Genomic DNA, 17,110 nt, shown 5'->3' on the forward strand with positions numbered 1-17,110 from the left:
AGGGGCAAACACGTCAGTGCTGCTAGAGGGCAAGAGTTTTAATGGCCTCTAAAACAGGGTGCCCTTTTCCCCATCTGCCTGAAATTTAGCAGGGAGGAGTCTCCCCCCCAGATACACACACCCAAAGCTGAGAGGCACAATCTCCAAATAGTTCTTCCATGGGGAGGGGTACACAGAAGCCTAAGGTAACATCAGAAAGCTCTCTTATTGAAACCACCAGAGACCAAATGTATTAAACTAAAACACCTTTAATCCCAATCCAAACAATTTTTTTTAAAAAAAATTGAAACAAATGGGGGGGGGGACGACACCTAGGCACACTCCTCAACCTGCTGAAACCAGAGCTTTTCCTACAGTGAAAGCAGGGGCAGGGGTCCAGTCAGCAGGCCCCCTCCTATACTTGCTCAGACGCATGAATTATGCCCTGTCCCTCCACCTCTTGCCGGAGCTGGGCCATGCTAGCACTAGCGACCCCCGCCTCCCCCCAGCTGTCTATTAAATTTGATTGGAAGATTTTAGAGCATACTTGTATGGATTCTTCTTCCACCCCAGCTCCTGAACTCTTTCTTTCCACCCAATCCTGAAGCATGCTTCAATGTACAGAACCAAGCACTCATCGTAGAATTATTTTTAAAGTTTTTTTTTTTTAATTTTTGGTTTTCCAGGATTTTCTTTCCTCCCAGGCTTTTAATTTTTTTTTTAAGTCTCTAACTTCTGTGGCTTCAAAGACGCTTCAGAGAAACTTCATATGCCATTTACCTGTCTATACTACTTTTGTGTTTGTTTTAAAGCAGTAACTAAAACTCACAATGCCAACAGTTTGGAGCTAGGAATGGCACAAATCTCATTTTCTATGCAGACTCAAGTTACCTGATTGTTTTAGGAAAAGGAAAGAGACTCACAACTTTTATCTGTGTAAGACAAGTTTCAAATGTCAATGCAGTTCAGACTGAACCAGATTGGAGGGGGGGGCAGGAGTTGGCTGAGAAGCTCCCCCCCCCCATATACCTTGCATGCATTTCTCTCTCGCTTTCCAACTACAACTGAAGTTGAAAAAGAGAACACTCAACACTGCTACAGGGTCTGCGTTCCCTCCAATCATGCACCCTCACAAACATTTCAAATTTCTCTAATTCTTTTTATACACCTTTTTGGGACTGGGACATTAATTTTCATTTTGTCCAGCACATCATTTAAGGCCATGTTCTTTGTTTTGCACAGTTGGGAAAACTTAACATTGCACATACCTAAGGGATCCTATTTGAGTGGAAACCACTGCCAAGAACCAGGGGGTTGTCTTCTGACCATCCCCTCTGGAACCCGCCCCCCCCCCTTGGTTCTTTTGAGTACAGCTGAGGCACTGTTGTTAAGAAGGGTATGAACTAAAAACCCATCTACTGAGCGGACACCTGACTCGTCCTGATATGGACAGAAAATATTCAGGGTAGGGGGGGAGAGAAGAGGGCACCACCCTTTGGAAAGTAGCTTTAAGCACAAGGGCCCAGCACAAGCGCAAATACTTCACTGATGGGGCTGCAGAGGGCTTGCATCCCACACAAGCTCCATTCATGGGTATTGCAAAAAAAAAAAAAGGGGGGGGGGCTGCCCCTATGCAAATACAAGACCAGGAACGCAAATGGGCAGCAAGAGAGCCCAAAGTGTGGGTCTAGCTCTAGAAAGTGAACAAGAGGACAGTAAGTGAAAATGGGGTCTGTTTGTGGGGGAGATTGTCCCATGGACTTTAAGGGCTAAACCAAGAGGTTTAGGTGTGGGGTGTGTGGCAAATCCCTTAGGTCTGTGGCATCTACACCTGCCCCCCAACCCCCCGGTGCTGTTTAGTTCAGCAGAAACCAAACTGCAGCCCTGCGGCCAGCCACTCCCCCCTTGTGGAGAAAGGTCATTTCACAAGTGACGTGATTACAATGTGAAGGGGCGGGGGGAATCATGCCACTCTGTAAGAGTATAGGCCCACCCCCAATCCCTTTGTATAAAAATATATTTATCTATAAAGAAGCAACCCCACTCCACATCGACATAGTTCATGAACAGCTGACGCCACCGGCTTCTGGCCAGGAGGTAGGGAGATCTGGCCTTTTTGTAAGGCAGAGGGAGAAAGTGGAAACAGGGATGCCCAAGAAGACGGGCATCGAGCAGGCAATGCACCACGTATCGGCCATGGCCTGCCTATGGGCAAGGCCTCTCTGTTGTCCAGAACAGGGTCTGCCAAAAATTAAGGGGATAAACACACGCCTGCCCTGCAGATCACTGCCAAACGTAACCCGATCCCCCCCTGGCCCCTCAACAAGGTCCCTGATTTTCCAATGGCAGAGGCGAGGAATAGATCGCATTCTTGAAACTCTCTATTCCCACAGCAAAACGTCACACTTTTTAAAGTTTGTCTTCACAAACCACTTTCCTCCCTGTCTATGCAAATGGAAATGTTGAAAACCGTTAACATCTCAGAGCGACTCTAAATGTTGTGTCTAAGATGGGGTGGATTGTCTTTTTTTTTAAAAAAAGGGGGGGACACTGCATAAAGAAGCCGTGGGGTGAACTGTCCTCGCATCAACATATTCAACAACCCTCTTTGCAAATGGGAGTCGTGCTGACAAGTTTACAGAAAGGCGGAGACTTCGTATGCCTTGCAATCGGAAAGCACAGGACGCGCAACTGCTTTGTGGTGCGCTGCTGACCAGATTTCCCTTTGGTCACGGCAGCTGCCTTCTCTGCCTGCCCCAGTTGTTCACTAACTGCAAAGCGGCTACACTGCCGAGCCGAGCCTGAGGACCCAGGGACCCTCTTCGCCTTTTCCTTTTCCCACCCGCAGCTTGGGGCGGGGGTGTCTTTAAACAAAAACAATTGCTAAACTTCATGACCAAGATGTTGCTTGTATTGCTACAAAAAAAAAAGTGCATAGAGAAATGAAATGAAACAAAAAAAGTGTAAACAAGCCAGCCATGCCCCCACGGCCTGCTTCCAAGAGGGACCCAACCAGACAGCAACACTGAATAAGTTTGGGAGCACGAGAGGCGAATGCAGCAGGTGGGGAGGGAAACCAAAAGAAAACTTTTAAAAAAATGACAAGCACAAGCAAATAGGTAAGACCTGAAAAGAGGGAGGAGCAAAGGCTCCGCACTGGAGACCAAGATGCTTTTTAAATTAAACTCTGATGCAGAAGTAGAAGGGGGAAAAAATTTTCGTGGCTGGCTCACAAGCATGACTTTGCTGCTTCTAACGAAACACGTAGAATTGCCCCCCCCCTTTAAAAAAAATTATTCAACAAAACCAATGCGGGAGGGGTGGGGGGAGAGAAGAAGTGACAGAGGTGTAGACGAAAGCTTAAATAGTTAATGCTTTTCTGCGGACCACACAAGGGAAGAAAAAACAAAAAACTTGGGCACTTGAGCAAAAGTCTGACGTGCTTTTTCGGTGAACACCCCCTCCCCCCATTCTGTGTCTTTTGGGAAGAAAGTCACAAACTGGGGAAGGTTGCCTCCCTCCCCAGGCTAGCCAACCAACAGAGTCATAGTGGCTCCGGCCTATACCCCCCGCCCCTGAGCAAAACATGGGCGGGGGGAGAGAGGAAGCCTGTTCCCCATCCAAACAAGGAATCTCAATCCATAAGCCGGGGCCAGGTAGTCAACAAAATGTAGTCCCAAATCCTGGTTTCTTCCGGCAGAAGCGTCACTTGTGGCGTTGGATGGTTTTCCTCTTTCTTCTCTTGAAGAAACAGCAGCACCTGGCCGGGGGAATAAAAGACACAAATGGGTATCATTTAAATAAGAAAAAGCTCCTCCATCCCACAGGGTATTCCAATCAAGAAGTGGGCCGAGTTGGCCTCGCACAGCATCCCCGGACTTTCTTGGTGGTCTCCCCACCAAGGACTAACCACCGAGGCTGCCTCTGCTTCACTCCCAAGCTCTGAGAAGCGAGGGCTAAATGGCTGTTTGGGTTGCTCAGGCTTGCAAAACCCCCAGAGAGCATTCAGCATGCACATCCAGGCAGCACTGGAGAGGCCAATGTGTCTTCCACCGCTGCTTCACACAGGGCTGTGTTGTGTGGCCACAGAGATCACCTGCCGTTTTAAGCATCCACTGTGGAAACAGAGCATATTCAGCTCCTCTGTGTGGAAGAACTCCCTGTCACACAGACCGGAGATCTGAGGAGCATCACCTGGCTTGAATTCCACAGCAGATCTGGCCCAAAGCTCATGTGGACAGCATCTCCTTGAGCGTACCATTCTGGGGAGCGGGGGGGGGGGGGTCACACTAGATGAGGGGCTGGGAAATCCGTGGTTGTATCTTCCCGTCGTTTTGACAGTAAACTGCAGCCTCCCAGGCGCCTGGGCGATGCAGGGAGGGGAAAGGGGGAAATCCTCCCACCCCCAGCACCCCTAATGAAAGGCCTGGAAGGACGGGGGTGGGGAGAGAAAGGAAAAGGGCAAAAGACAGGCACCGGCTTTTGGTGCTAGGACTAAATTTTCAGTTCCAATCACGCAGGGTTGGAAGCATTACTCTGCCGTCCCAGCCCAACCTTACCCACATCTGGACCACATGAAGAGCAGCCAGATCTGTTCAGATCTCCCGGCTTCTCGCCTAGTTGGACGGCCCAAGTTACAAATGAGGAGGTCACCGTTCTGAATCCTGATCCTGCCCCTTTCTCTTAGCATCACCACTTCTGCAACATGGCGGGGGGCGGCGGGAAGACTAGTTGTCGCAGTCTTGATAACTGGCCCTACCTAAACAGATCTCTGTTCTATGCAACAATGCTCCTCCGCCCCGCCACCAATTTGGGCATGTGAGCTGCATTCCATCACAAAACAGAGGTCCAGTGGCACCTTAAAGACTAAGAAGATCTGTTTCCGTATAAACTTTTGTGAGTCACCGCCTGCTCTTTGCATATCTATCTGACAAACTGGGCTGTGACTCACAGAAGCTCATACTAGAACAAACGTTGTTAGTCTTTAAGGTGCCGTGGGTCTTGCGTTTTTTTTGCATTCCAACAACAAACTCCCATGAGTCTTTGAGAGGCAAGCAGAGAAGTATGATTGGCAAAAAGTATGATTGGCAATTCCCATTCCGTCTGTTCCTTGCTTGGGAATTCAGATGACACAACAAAACGCAGACAGTAGGAACCAAGGTCAACAAACCAGGCACAAAATCTAATTTCAAAATCGAGTTCCAAATTTCCAGATGGGATGTCACAGCTGTGGTTTGATCAAACGTGGATTTATAAATCATGGTGATATCTGAATACCACCTCAGAGATTTTAAGCATACAGACTTCAGTCTCTAGTCTGCATACGCTGCTTCCATTTTTAAAAGCCGAAACCACAACCTCCCCAGCTTCTAAGAATCCCCCCCCCCTCTCTCTCTCTCTCTCTCTCTCTCTCTCTCACACACACACACACACACACACACACACACACACACACACCCCAACATCAAAGTCACATATGACCATTCTCAAACACACACAGGCGGCAACGTAGGCAGGCCTCACTACCTGGAAGGTCCCAATTCTAGGGCAGTGGAATCCAGAGCTGCAGCCCATTGAAAGATCACAACTGATCTCTCAAAAAGGAGCCTCTTCCTTTGAGAAACTGTGCTTGGTTTAACGGGAAGGTCACGGTCAGGGATGGGGCCAAGCTTGGCATGGGGAGGGGAGAATGGGCTGGAGCTCCCCACGGACGCTTCCCTGGTCCGGCTACTCCTACCAAGGGACGGGGAAATCTTCCGCCTCCTGTCAACTTCCTCTGAGCCCCCGCTCAGCGGGGAGCACACTGGGGAGGGTTTCTTTACAATTTTAAAACCCTCTCTCTGTGCAACCCCCCCCCCCTGAGAAGAGGTGGGCAGCAGGCAGCACCCCCCCAGCTTTCCCCAGAGCAACGCCCTGGACATCCGTTTTGCTGGGAGCAGGTCAGTCAGTTCAGGTCTGTACTTTCTCAGCAGAAGCGTGAGGCGCATGCAATCCCACCCCTCACAACTGTAGAAGCCAGCCTTAAGCCCCACAACGATTACGGCGGGATCAAGGGGGAAATTTAAAAGGGCCAAATCCAAACACGGTAAAAACTCTTGCTAATTCCTGTGGTTGCTGGAATCACCAAGAGCTCGCTACCCAGGGGTTCCCCATGTGCTGCCCACGGGTGCCATTGTGCCCGGTGACCCTTTACCGGGCATCCAAGTGTTTTCAGAAAAGGGGCGGGGGCCGACAGGGGCTCTTGCCAGCATGGCTTCTGATTGGTTCTGCAGAGTAAAATAACGTTGCTTTGGTGGCAGCTACAGCCACAGGGATGGTTTCATTCTCTGTATCTCACTCCACTTTTTCAGTTATCGTTCAAACTACTCCTTCACTGCACTTGGACTTGCTCGGCCGGGGGCGGTGGGGGAGAGCAGCCATTTTGTGATTGCACCCACCATCCTGTCTCAGATTTCTGAAGTTGGGAGGCTACTGCTCTGTCCCCTTCCCTTAAAAACAGGCAATGGGTTACTGCCTGTGGCATTAAATTTTCTCCAAACACACTTTGATTGTGTGCTGGGACTTTTCAACGCCCTTGGAAGCCTTTTGACATCAGCCCCACTGAACAGCAAGTCCACGGAAGCCCACACAACCCAGGAGGCGATTACTCACTTTGTGTCGTCAGCCACTTCGACTTCGGCAGGGGCAGTGATGGGGGCATTAGAGTGGCCAGCGGTCGGATCATCCGTATTCAGCTCCCCATTGGTTGAACTCATGACCTAAGAGGGAACAAGATGCAGGTACGGTCAGCGACCCAGGAAAACTGGAGGGAGGTGGAGGGATGTTGGGAGCTCAGCGTGTGGCCCACCTGGCTGAGAGAGAAAAGGAGGCTGCTAGCTTCAGAGAAGTGATGGATCTCCCACCCATTCATTTTCAAAAAGCTTGTCCAAGCTTATAGTGGCTTGGAAAATACACACCAGAACCCACCCACCTACCCATTTCTCTGAACATCACAGAGAGGGGATGGACAGCTCTCACAGGAACCCACCAGGCATCATGCCTTCCCCTGCCCCACTGCTGTGCTGAGTCCGAAAACACTGAATGATTGTGAAGACAGGGACAGGGTATTGTCCTCCAACCGAGCATGGCAGCGGTGTAAGCTCTCAGGCATAATATACCTAAGTTGGGGGGGGGGCAGGGATGTTCAGAGCCCCAAAACAGATAAAAGAGATTTTTAATCATGCCAGGTGAGGCTGCTGTGAGTCTGCTTTGACTGGCTCTGTGCAAGCCATAATTTGGGGGGGGGGGGGGTCAGCAGCTCCCTTCCCCTTCCAGAGCAAATTCGCAGCTTTCTTGGCATAAACAAATAGGGTTTTTTCCCCTGAGAACACAAATCAAGTTTAATTAATACAAAATACAGCAGATGTCCAGGGGCAACTTAAGGACCAACATTTCTTCCAGCAAGAACTTCTGTGAGTCTCCAGATACTATTAAGTTGGGATGGAAGTCAAGCCCACTTCACAGGCTGAAAAAAATACAGAGGGGAACACTGTGTGGTAACAGAGATAACGAATCAAAAGACCCACAACAGTAAGGACTAGCAACTTAACATAAAGTCGACAAAGTACAACACACAATTATGGTGTAAGTTACTGACCACTTTTATGAACAATATTAATCACAAAGGCCACTAGCCTGTTCCTTTTCAATACAAAATGAACACAAGGACTGCACAACAAAAAATTCACACTCCCCTCCGGGGAAGACGTCCCAAAATTGTCTCTTAATGAAGCAAGTCACTCCTTTCTTCTTAATCACGGTGGTCAAATGATGAACACATTCCAATGACCAGCCCCCAGTCAGGAGATTTCGCAAGAAGGACGCCAACCTGCAGGGAGGACGGAAAGCCACCGTGCGCTCAACAGGGCGCAAGCTGAACTCCTGTTTCGTATCTTCTTTGTCAAGAGCGCTATATACTGGTGGTTGTGCGGTTCCACAAGGCTGCACTCTCTCCTCTAGCTCCGAAATGGTTATCAATAGTCAGGGTCTAGTGGCCTTTGTGATTAATATTGTTCATAAAAGTGATCAGTAACTTACACCATAATTGTGTGTTGTACTTTGTAAACTTTATGTTAAGTTGCTAATCCTTACTGTTGTGGGTCTTTTGATTCGTCACTTCACAGGCTGGGCAAGGTGTGCACCTATGTCTGAACACACCCAACAACAGGCGTCTTTTCTGATAACACTCCTGTGCTACTAGAGATGAGTTCTACCAGTAAAATACTTAGTTGAGAAGAAGTAGGAGACCAGTGCCAGTATTTTACGTTTTGGGGGTCGCATTTGATTAACCTGGATAGCAGGGCCCATTTTCCCTTTTTTTTAAAAGTTAAAAGAGTTAAGTTTCCAGACCTCATGGAGAAGGGGGCAAAAAAGCACACCCAGTGAAAATCAACTTAGAAACCAGAGAGACTGTCCTGGGCAATGGACACTTGTTCCCCAGCCCAACATTAACCAGTATGCTTTTTTGGGGTGTTAAAATGCAGAACACCACACACAAACACATACAAAGCACCTCGAAATAAATGCACAGCTCTCTATTTTGTGGCCCAATTCCTGTTACTGCAAATTAGAATTCAGAAACATTTAAAGCTCGTGGCCTAAACACTATGGGCATTTCATAATCCCACACTGGGAGGTAAATAAAGCTTCAAAAGTGATGTCGACAGCAGGATGCAGCTTCCTGACAATCCTTGCTTTTTGCTCTTTTAAAGCAAGTTTATAGTCCCTATGGCTGTGGCAGGTATACATGAAATCTTACGGCAATGCCTGCTGATCTCTTTGCAGACAGAGGGCTGGTGGAATAAGATTCTGTGCTTTCATGGAGAAGCTTCAGAGGCCTGCAGAAACTCGGTGGCCCTCCCCAGACCAAGCAAAACTCACAATTATGCAAGTGTGTTTAATTTCAATATGATCACGAAGGCTGCAGGAATTGAGTCTTCCTTGGTGAGGAAGCTGGGATGCAGAACTCTTAAGCCCAGAAAACACAGTCCAGCTTTAAGCACAAAGATCACAACGAAGGCACAGGCAGAATGGATACCAAGTTTGGACAGGAAGAGGGCCAGGCACAGCAGGCCACGGGTACAACAGCAGCACTTAAGAGGCTCCCACATCACAAAAGCACGCACGCACACTCGGCAAGGACACTGGACCACATCCACACCCAAGACAGCTCAATTCCTGCTAGGAGCTGTGCCAGGTGACGCTAGACTAGGAGAAGCAGCACGACAACAAGGGCCAGACTGGGATGGGAGCAAAGGACCAATCCCTTCTGGTTGCTGGGAAGGGATACCTCCCCTCATTGACAGGAACAGCTTGGAACTGAAGGGGAGAATTGGGCTCCTCCTTCGAGGAGGAGGAACAGCAGGAATTACTGCTAGGCCACGTCTCTGCAGAAGAGGTTTTGGCCAGCCCTCCAGCCCATACTTGGGGTCACTCATGGACTACCACCCAGTCCAGCGGCATCTTTTCAGATTTATAATCGGGACCTGTTATATTCCAAAATGCACAGGCAGTTCCAGAGAAATGAGGCCAGAATGAGTGAAAGGTTTGAGGGTTTGTGTGAACAGGGTCAGAAATCAGTAGGAAATGTGGGTTCTGATGCTCTATCAGTGGGTGAAGGTTGAACAGCAGCTTGTGGGTCCCACACTCAGCTCTCCCCGCCCCTCCTGCCCCACCCCTGACATGTACCTGCACAGAACCCCCAAGCCTGCTGGCTGCCAGGAGAGTTCCTAATGGCTCCTCAGCAGGCTGTCGCCCAGCCTGGGGATCCCATAATTCGGCCCCCTCAGGTGACTGCTAATGACAGAGGCAGGGGGAAAAAGAGAAACAAAAACAAGAGAGAGAGAGAGAGAGAGAGAGAGGCGATAGAAAGGGAGGGGGAGTTGCAGGAGCAGAAGTGGTGACAAAGAGAAAGAGACATGCAAAAGCAAAAAATATGAAGAGGCCAGAACGCAATCCATGCATCCCCATTCCAAGGAGAGAAACACCCATCTGTTGCGTTCCCCTTGGGTCACTGCAAAGTTTGCAAGTGCACACACGCTCACATGCTCACACGCTCTCTCTCTCTCTCTCTCTCTCTCTCTCTCTCTCTCACACACACACACACACACACACAAACACACAAACCTTTTTTCACAGAAAGGTTTGAAAATGGATTACCCAGTCTCAAATTCACAAGCCCTAAAAGGCCTGAAGAGACATCCTTACTGGCTCCCTATATGCTTTTTTAAATGGGTCTTAAGCACCCACCCTTTAATAGGAGAGTTAAGGCCACAAAAAATCCTAGGACAGCCCATGGGGGGGTGGGGGGGAATCTCAGCTCAACAGTGTGATATGAGCATGTACTAAGTCCCGGATTTATTCCCTGTTATCTCCCATTGCTGGCCTGGGAAAGACCCAAGCCAGTGACTGCGGAGAGCCACAGCTGACCGACGCAGGCAGCACAAGGATAGATGGAGCACTGTCAAACCAGATTTGCACTCAGCTCACACCCTCAGCCTGCCACTTTCCGGAGGCCAAGCAGCAGCCAGTCACTCCAAATCCAACAGCACCTACCTCCTCCCACCCCCCACCCACCCCCCATTTCTTATCGTTCAGTACTTGGGCTTATCCCCAGTTTGGCTCCAAACCTCACGCCTCCCCCTCCCTACCTGTTGCTTGATGAACTGCTGTGCTTTCTCTCTGTTCGGAGGCTGGACTTGTACATCACTCTGGATTGTGCCGATGGGGGTCGGCTGCAAAAAACAAGAGGGAGGGGCATGAAGTCCTTGCTCCAGGCATGGCGGGAAATGAAGGAGACTGCCTGCTGCACATCAGGAGCTCCCCGGCACGCCACCTGCCTCTGTGGCTCTGGCATGTGGACCCCATGTACCCCAAACGCTATACCCTGAGAAGCATTTTATGGGAGGATCTGTGGCTCAGTCGCAGAGCACTCGCTTCGTGTGCAGAAGGACCCAGGTTCAATCCCCGGTATCGCCAGTTAAAAAGATCGCGCAGTAGGTGATGTGAAAGATCTTTAACCTAAAACCCTGGAGAGCTGCTGCCAGTCTGTGATCTTTGATGGACCAAAGGTCTGATTCAGTATCAGGCAGTGTCATGTATTTAACAACAACAACAACATTCAATTTATATATCGCCCTGCAGGACAGTGCGGTTTACAAAGTTTGTTATTATTATCCTCATGACAATCACCCTGTGAGGTGGGTGGGGCTGAGAGAGCTCTGAGAGAGCTGTGACTGACCCAAGGTCACCCAGCTGGCTTCAAGCGGAGGAGTGGGGACTCAACCCCGGTTCTCCAGATTAGAGTCCTGCTGCTCATAACCACTACACCAAACTGGCTCAAGCTGCACCTCAAAAGCTTCTCCTCACATCCCATCAGCAAGGAAACAGACTTACTGGTTATTTGAGTTCAGGCCAGTCTTCCAGGCCCATCAGCAAAATCCACCACCCCAAAGATCCATGTAACCTTGGAGGATGGGCAGAGCACGTTTCCACCTTCCAGCCCACACTCACTTGGAACGAAACGGAGGCAACAGGAGGGGTCCCACACAGGCAAGCCCTGGCACTTCTGCCTTTCTTACTATTAAGCCCTGCCCATATCTCCTGGAAATGCAGGCAGGTGACAGAACTGAATTGGTAAAATAAGATTTTATTTTTTTTAAAGTCTAGGGTGGCATTTCATGTTTTTGCTGATTCTCCCACCCCGTGACGACTTACTAAGGGTTTACCCGCCCAATCGTATTCGTAGTCAAAGACAAAGCCATTCCGATCAAACAGGTCGGTGAAGAGCTTCCGGAGGTAGTCGTAGTCTGGCTTCTCGAAGAAATCCAAACGACGAACATAGCGGAGGTACGTGGCCATCTCCTCTGCAAAAAAGGAAGGGGGGGGGAAAGGGACGTTTCCTTACAGTTAAAACAGCCTGTGCTCAAGATAAAAAATCAGGGAGGGAGAGAGCTTTTGGACAGAAATCCTGCAAGAATTTTTTTATCTTATTGTGTGTGTGTGTGTGTGTGTGTGTGTGAGAGAGAGAGAGAGAGAGAGAGAGAGAGGGAGAGAGAGAGATGTGCCATCAAGTCGCCTCTGACCTATGGCGACCTTATGAGTAAAAGTCCTCCAAAACATCCTATCATTACCAGACCTGCTCAGATCCTGCAAACTGTAGGGCGTGGCTTCGTTGATTGAGTCAAGCCATCTCCTTTTAGGTCTTCCTCTTTTCCTACTGCCTTCATCTATTCTTAGCATTACTGACTGTTCCAGAGAATCTTGTCTTCTCATGATGTGACCAAAGTACGATAGCCCCAGTTTTGACATTTTCTTTTTGGCTGTCCATGGTATCTGCAAAACTCTCCTCCAGCACCACATTTCATATGAATCAACTTTTTTCCTGTCAGCTTTCTTCATGGCTTAACTTTCACATCCATACATAGTACTATGTATGGATTTTATTAATTACACAATATCATAATAAACTGTTTAAACGCTACCTGCTGCTACTGTTAGCACTGGCAGAGTTTGTATTCCAAGCCCTTCTGGCATCACATTAAATATAAGAAGAGCCTTGCGGGATCAGACCAGCAGTTCAGCCAGTCCAGCATCCTGCCTCACTCAGTGGCCAACCAGTTATTCTGGAGGGCCAGCAACAGGGCACAGAGGCCAAGGCCTTCCCTCGATATTGCCTCCTGGCTGCTTTGGAATGTGGAGGGCTCCCTTAGTCAGGGCTTTTTTTCAGGGGGAACGCGGGGGAACGGAGTTCCGGAACCTCTTGAAAATGGTCACATGGCCGGTGGCCCCGCCCCCTGATCTCCAGACAGAGGGGAGTTGAGATTGCCCTCCGAGGGCAATCTCAACTCCCCTCTGTCTGGAGATCAGGGGGCGGGGCCACCGGCCATGTGACCATTTTCTCCGAGGGCAACCCACGGAGTTCCACCACTTCTTTCCCCAGAAAAAAAGCCCTGCTCTTAGTCATCGTGGCTAGTAGCCATTAATGAATCTCTCTTCCTCTAACCACCTTTTAAAGCTATCTTTGCTCATGGCCACCACTACATCCACTGGTGGTGAAGTCTGCAGTTTTAATTACTCATTGAGTGAAGCATTTCCTCCTGTCTGACCTTTATGACAACCCTTTTGAGGCGTAGGCCAGTGTTACTCCTGTGGTAAGGGGGCCGGCGTGAGGAAGAATATGTGAGTAACAGAGGATGCTAGATAAATGGCAGCACCCGGCAGTGGTAAGAGTGCTGGACTAGGAGATCCCGGTTCAACTCTGCCATGACACTCACTTGGGTGGTTTTGAGACAGCAGCATGCTCTGAACCTGACCTGCCTCACAGGGTTGCTGTGAGGATAAAAAGGGGGAACTATGAACGCTGCACTGCTTGGAAGAAGGGCAGGAGAGACAGAACAGACTGTGTTAGGGAGCAAGAAGGAATCTCTGACATGCCACCAAGCCTCCCACCCCACCTCAGCAACCATCCTTACCAGGGAAGTTTTCACACAGCACTTCAACAGGTGTGGCTCTTTTGGTGTCACCGATCTTCTGATACCGTTCCTTCAGTGTGTCTGCCTAGAAGGATGGAACAAGACTAGGTCAGTCCTAGAACATAGTATACCCCAACAGAGAGTATCACGAGAGAATGAGAATACCAGAAGTGTTCGTGAAAACTAAGAAAAACCAATACTTGCGTTTGTATTTTTACTTATTTAGAGAATGGATTAAAGACATATATTCTTGTATACACCAGCTGCCTCTCAAGTTCAAACACGCAAAAAGCAACACCCAAGGCTGTATTAAAGTGCTAATGCACAAATCTAGTAAACAATTCGAAAAACCCTATGAACTAAATTCTTAAGGTGCTAATAAACAGTATGATAATAATATCACAACTTAAGTATGGATTCTTTAACAATAGTAAATATTCAATTCACGAAGGCAAAAATGCCAGTTAACGCCATTCAGTTAACGCCCTCTGCAGCACCCTTGAACTGTATACCAAATTGGACTTTCTATGGACTTACACTTTGGTGCATTAACTACTGAGTGGCATTAACTGGCATTTTCTAAATAAGTAAAAATACAAACATAAGTATTGGTTTTTCTTAGTTTTCACGAACACTCCGGGTATTCTCAGTCCTAGAACATGACAAGGAGCAATCGACTACTAAGGAGAGAATAGCTTTCTGGCTAGCATTCTAGATGTTTGCAAGATCCTGTGCCGCTATTGGACTAGCTTCTGTGACATCGCAGAATGTTCATAAAAATCTTGCCTTCTGAAGGGAAGGGAGCAATCATGGATGTGCTGTGCTCTGCAGGCATCTTGGCGAGGTAACACCTTATTGGCTTGTGGCATACTGAAGTTACGATCGTGGAGGCAGGAAAAAGGTGTGTATGATTCTACCCACTGCTGCAGCTCTCATGTACAAAACCAGCCTCACCCATTTCATTTAGGAGAGAGGGAGGCTGGTATGAGAACCTGATTTGGGTCAAAAGACAGGCTAGAAATTTAAAACATTCTCTAATTTCCTTATAGTTATTTCTAGAACTTTTATAAAATATTATAATTCAGCAGTGGAATCAGCTGCCTAGGGATGTGGTGGGTTCCTCCTCATTGGGAGGACGAATCCTTGTCAGGGATGCTTTAGGCTGATCCTGCACTGGGCAGGGGGTTGGACTAGATGGTATGTAAGGTCCCTTCCAGCTCTACAATTCTATGATTCTATATCTAGCATCAGCACCCAGAGAAATCATGACTTGCTCTTTAAAATAAAAAGCAGTTCAAGTTTCCGTCCTGAAGAGGTTATGATTGCAGAATATGTGGCCAATGTCCTGTGCGCAGGTAGGTGTGTGCGTGCGCATGTGCGCAATTTCCCTTTCCTATGATTAGCAAAAAAAGAGTAAAATTATGCAAACAGAGGCAATACATGAGCTGATTTGCATCCAGCAAACAGGTTGCAGGTATTCTAGGGGCTGGCTCCTTACCTTGAGCCCTTGCCAAGGCAGGCTCCCCCGCAGGAAGTACATGAACATGTGACCTAGTGCTTCCAGGTCATCTCGGCGGCTTTGTTCTGAGTGGGAAGAAGGAAGAATTAGGGATATGGAGCAAGATGAGGAGCACTCTCCCCTCCCACTGTTTTCTGAACTACTAAAACCATCCTCCTTAATTACGGTTCAGCACTTGGCTATGACAAGCTGATTTTACTTGGCATTGAACCAGGCACAGAAAGAGACATACATCAAGAACAACCCCTTCCCCACTGACAAAATTTGCCAAATTTGTTATTTTAGCATTTTAAAAGCCAGTTAAAACCTCCCCCCTCCATTTTCTTTAAAAAGTCTGCATAGGCTAAAGACTTGCTGCCTGTCCTTAATTGTCTTCTCTCTGTGCAGCACTCTATGCTTTTAAGGCCTGCTATTTTTTATAAATCACTTGTTTCCATGCAGCTTTAAAAGCCATTGTATTCCTAAGCCAACACTCAGGACCTGATTTTGAGTCTAGAGGCAGGCTAAAACATTTAAGTTGTTCTTTCAAAATTATGTCTATAATCATTATAAAATAATCAAAACCCAAGCAAAAATTACAACATACACCCCTGATAATGATTCCCTGGTGGATCACCTCCACCTGTCCATGCCAGCATATGCCCCGAGGTCTTACTGTGGGAGGGCCCCCTCCCATCAGAGGAAACCCAATCAGTGGAAATCCAAAGGGGCCTCTTTGACATCCACACCTCTGCTTTGGAATTCACTCTCCGTTGCACTGCAGACTGTTCCTTCTCTAGAGGCCTGCCAGCATCAGCTGAAAACTGCTTCCTACATCTGCAGGGATCCATATTCAGACAAATGGGCATCTAATTCAGGGCTTCTGAAACCAAGAACCTTTTGCTCATACTCCATGTGTGAGGACAGGCAGTGTGCAAGCAGGCTGCATTTGTGCCAGTCATCGAGACAGGTTTGCTGTGATGTCTGAATATTTATATAATAGTAACAACATCTGATTTATATACTGTCCTTCAGGACAACTTAACACCCACTCAGAGCGGTTTATAAGTATGTTATTATTATCACCGCAACAATTACTCTGTGAGGTGGGTGGGGCTGAGACAGCTCTGAGAGAGCTGTGACTGGCCCAAGGTTACCCAGCTGGCTTCAAGCAGAGGAGTACGGAATCAAACCCGGCTCTCCAGATTAGAGTCCTGGCGCTCTTAACTACTATACCAAACTGGTTCTCTGATGATAAACTCTCCCTTGAGTGATTCCACCTTTGATTAGTTTTGTAGATGATTTTTAAAAAGATTCTAGAGTGTCTTAATATGATCACCCTTTTCTTCCCAACATAACACTTAATATTGTTCAAAACTGTGCACAAGGGGGAATACACTGTTGCCCTTGTTGCACACTGTTCCTGGTTTTATAGCTATTTTTAAGGTTGCTTCTATTTTAACTTTATGATTTAATATTTGGTAGCTTCCTTCTTGAGATGAGAAAAAGGTAAGCTCTAAATATTTTTAGAAGAACAAATAAATGGAAAAGGCACCCAGCCCCGTGGCCTCTGGCTTCATGAAAGGTTTGGTTGCGATTGATCTGTTAGCCTCTAAAATATACCCCCAACCCTCTGCGTCTGGCTGTTGACCTTGCAAAGAGAGCCACGAATCCCTCCAAGCAGCACCCCCAGGCATACCTTTCCCCAGGTGCGTGTTGATGCTCATATATCGGGCTGTCCCAGTCAGGCTCTTGTGCTCTCGGTAGGGGATGTGTTTTTTGGTCTCGGGATCGATGTATTCTTTGGCCAGGCCGAAGTCAATGATGTGAATGGTATGTTGGCGTTTGCTACCTGGGCGCCCCACCAAGAAGTTCTCCGGCTTGACGTCTCTGTAGATCAAGCTTTTGGCATGAACATATTCCATCCGTGTGATCTGGGTTAGGGGAAGGAAAAATTGGCATTTTAACATACTTTGGCAAGTTAAAGGCATACAGAATGAAATTCTGCCTGAGTTGAGGATTGACATGCATGTGTGTGTGTTATGTGTCGTCAAGTCACCTCCGACCTATGGCCGCTCTATGAATGAAAGACCTCCAAAACATCCTACCATTAACAGACTTG

At 48.0% G+C, this 17,110-nt stretch overlaps 1 protein-coding gene across 2 annotated transcripts in view; it reads right to left on the minus strand.

The window, feature by feature from the left end:
* Positions 1–232: 232 nt before the first annotated feature.
* CSNK1G2 (casein kinase 1 gamma 2) overlaps positions 233–17,110 on the minus strand; it is a 71,449-nt gene continuing 54,571 nt past the window's right edge. For both annotated transcript variants that reach the window (XM_054979928.1, XM_054979929.1), the window contains exons 6-12: positions 16,688–16,922; positions 14,989–15,074; positions 13,491–13,575; positions 11,734–11,882; positions 10,668–10,751; positions 6,631–6,737; positions 233–3,739 (exon numbers count right to left, since the gene is read on the minus strand). In XM_054979928.1, the coding sequence (XP_054835903.1) occupies positions 3,685–3,739; positions 6,631–6,737; positions 10,668–10,751; positions 11,734–11,882; positions 13,491–13,575; positions 14,989–15,074; positions 16,688–16,922 (801 nt within the window). In that variant the 3' untranslated portion in view covers positions 233–3,684. The remainder of the gene's footprint in view (positions 3,740–6,630; positions 6,738–10,667; positions 10,752–11,733; positions 11,883–13,490; positions 13,576–14,988; positions 15,075–16,687; positions 16,923–17,110) is intronic.

Source organism: Eublepharis macularius, chromosome 5 (genome assembly GCF_028583425.1).
Source record: "Eublepharis macularius isolate TG4126 chromosome 5, MPM_Emac_v1.0, whole genome shotgun sequence".
Classification (NCBI taxonomy): Eukaryota; Metazoa; Chordata; class Lepidosauria; order Squamata; family Eublepharidae; genus Eublepharis; species Eublepharis macularius.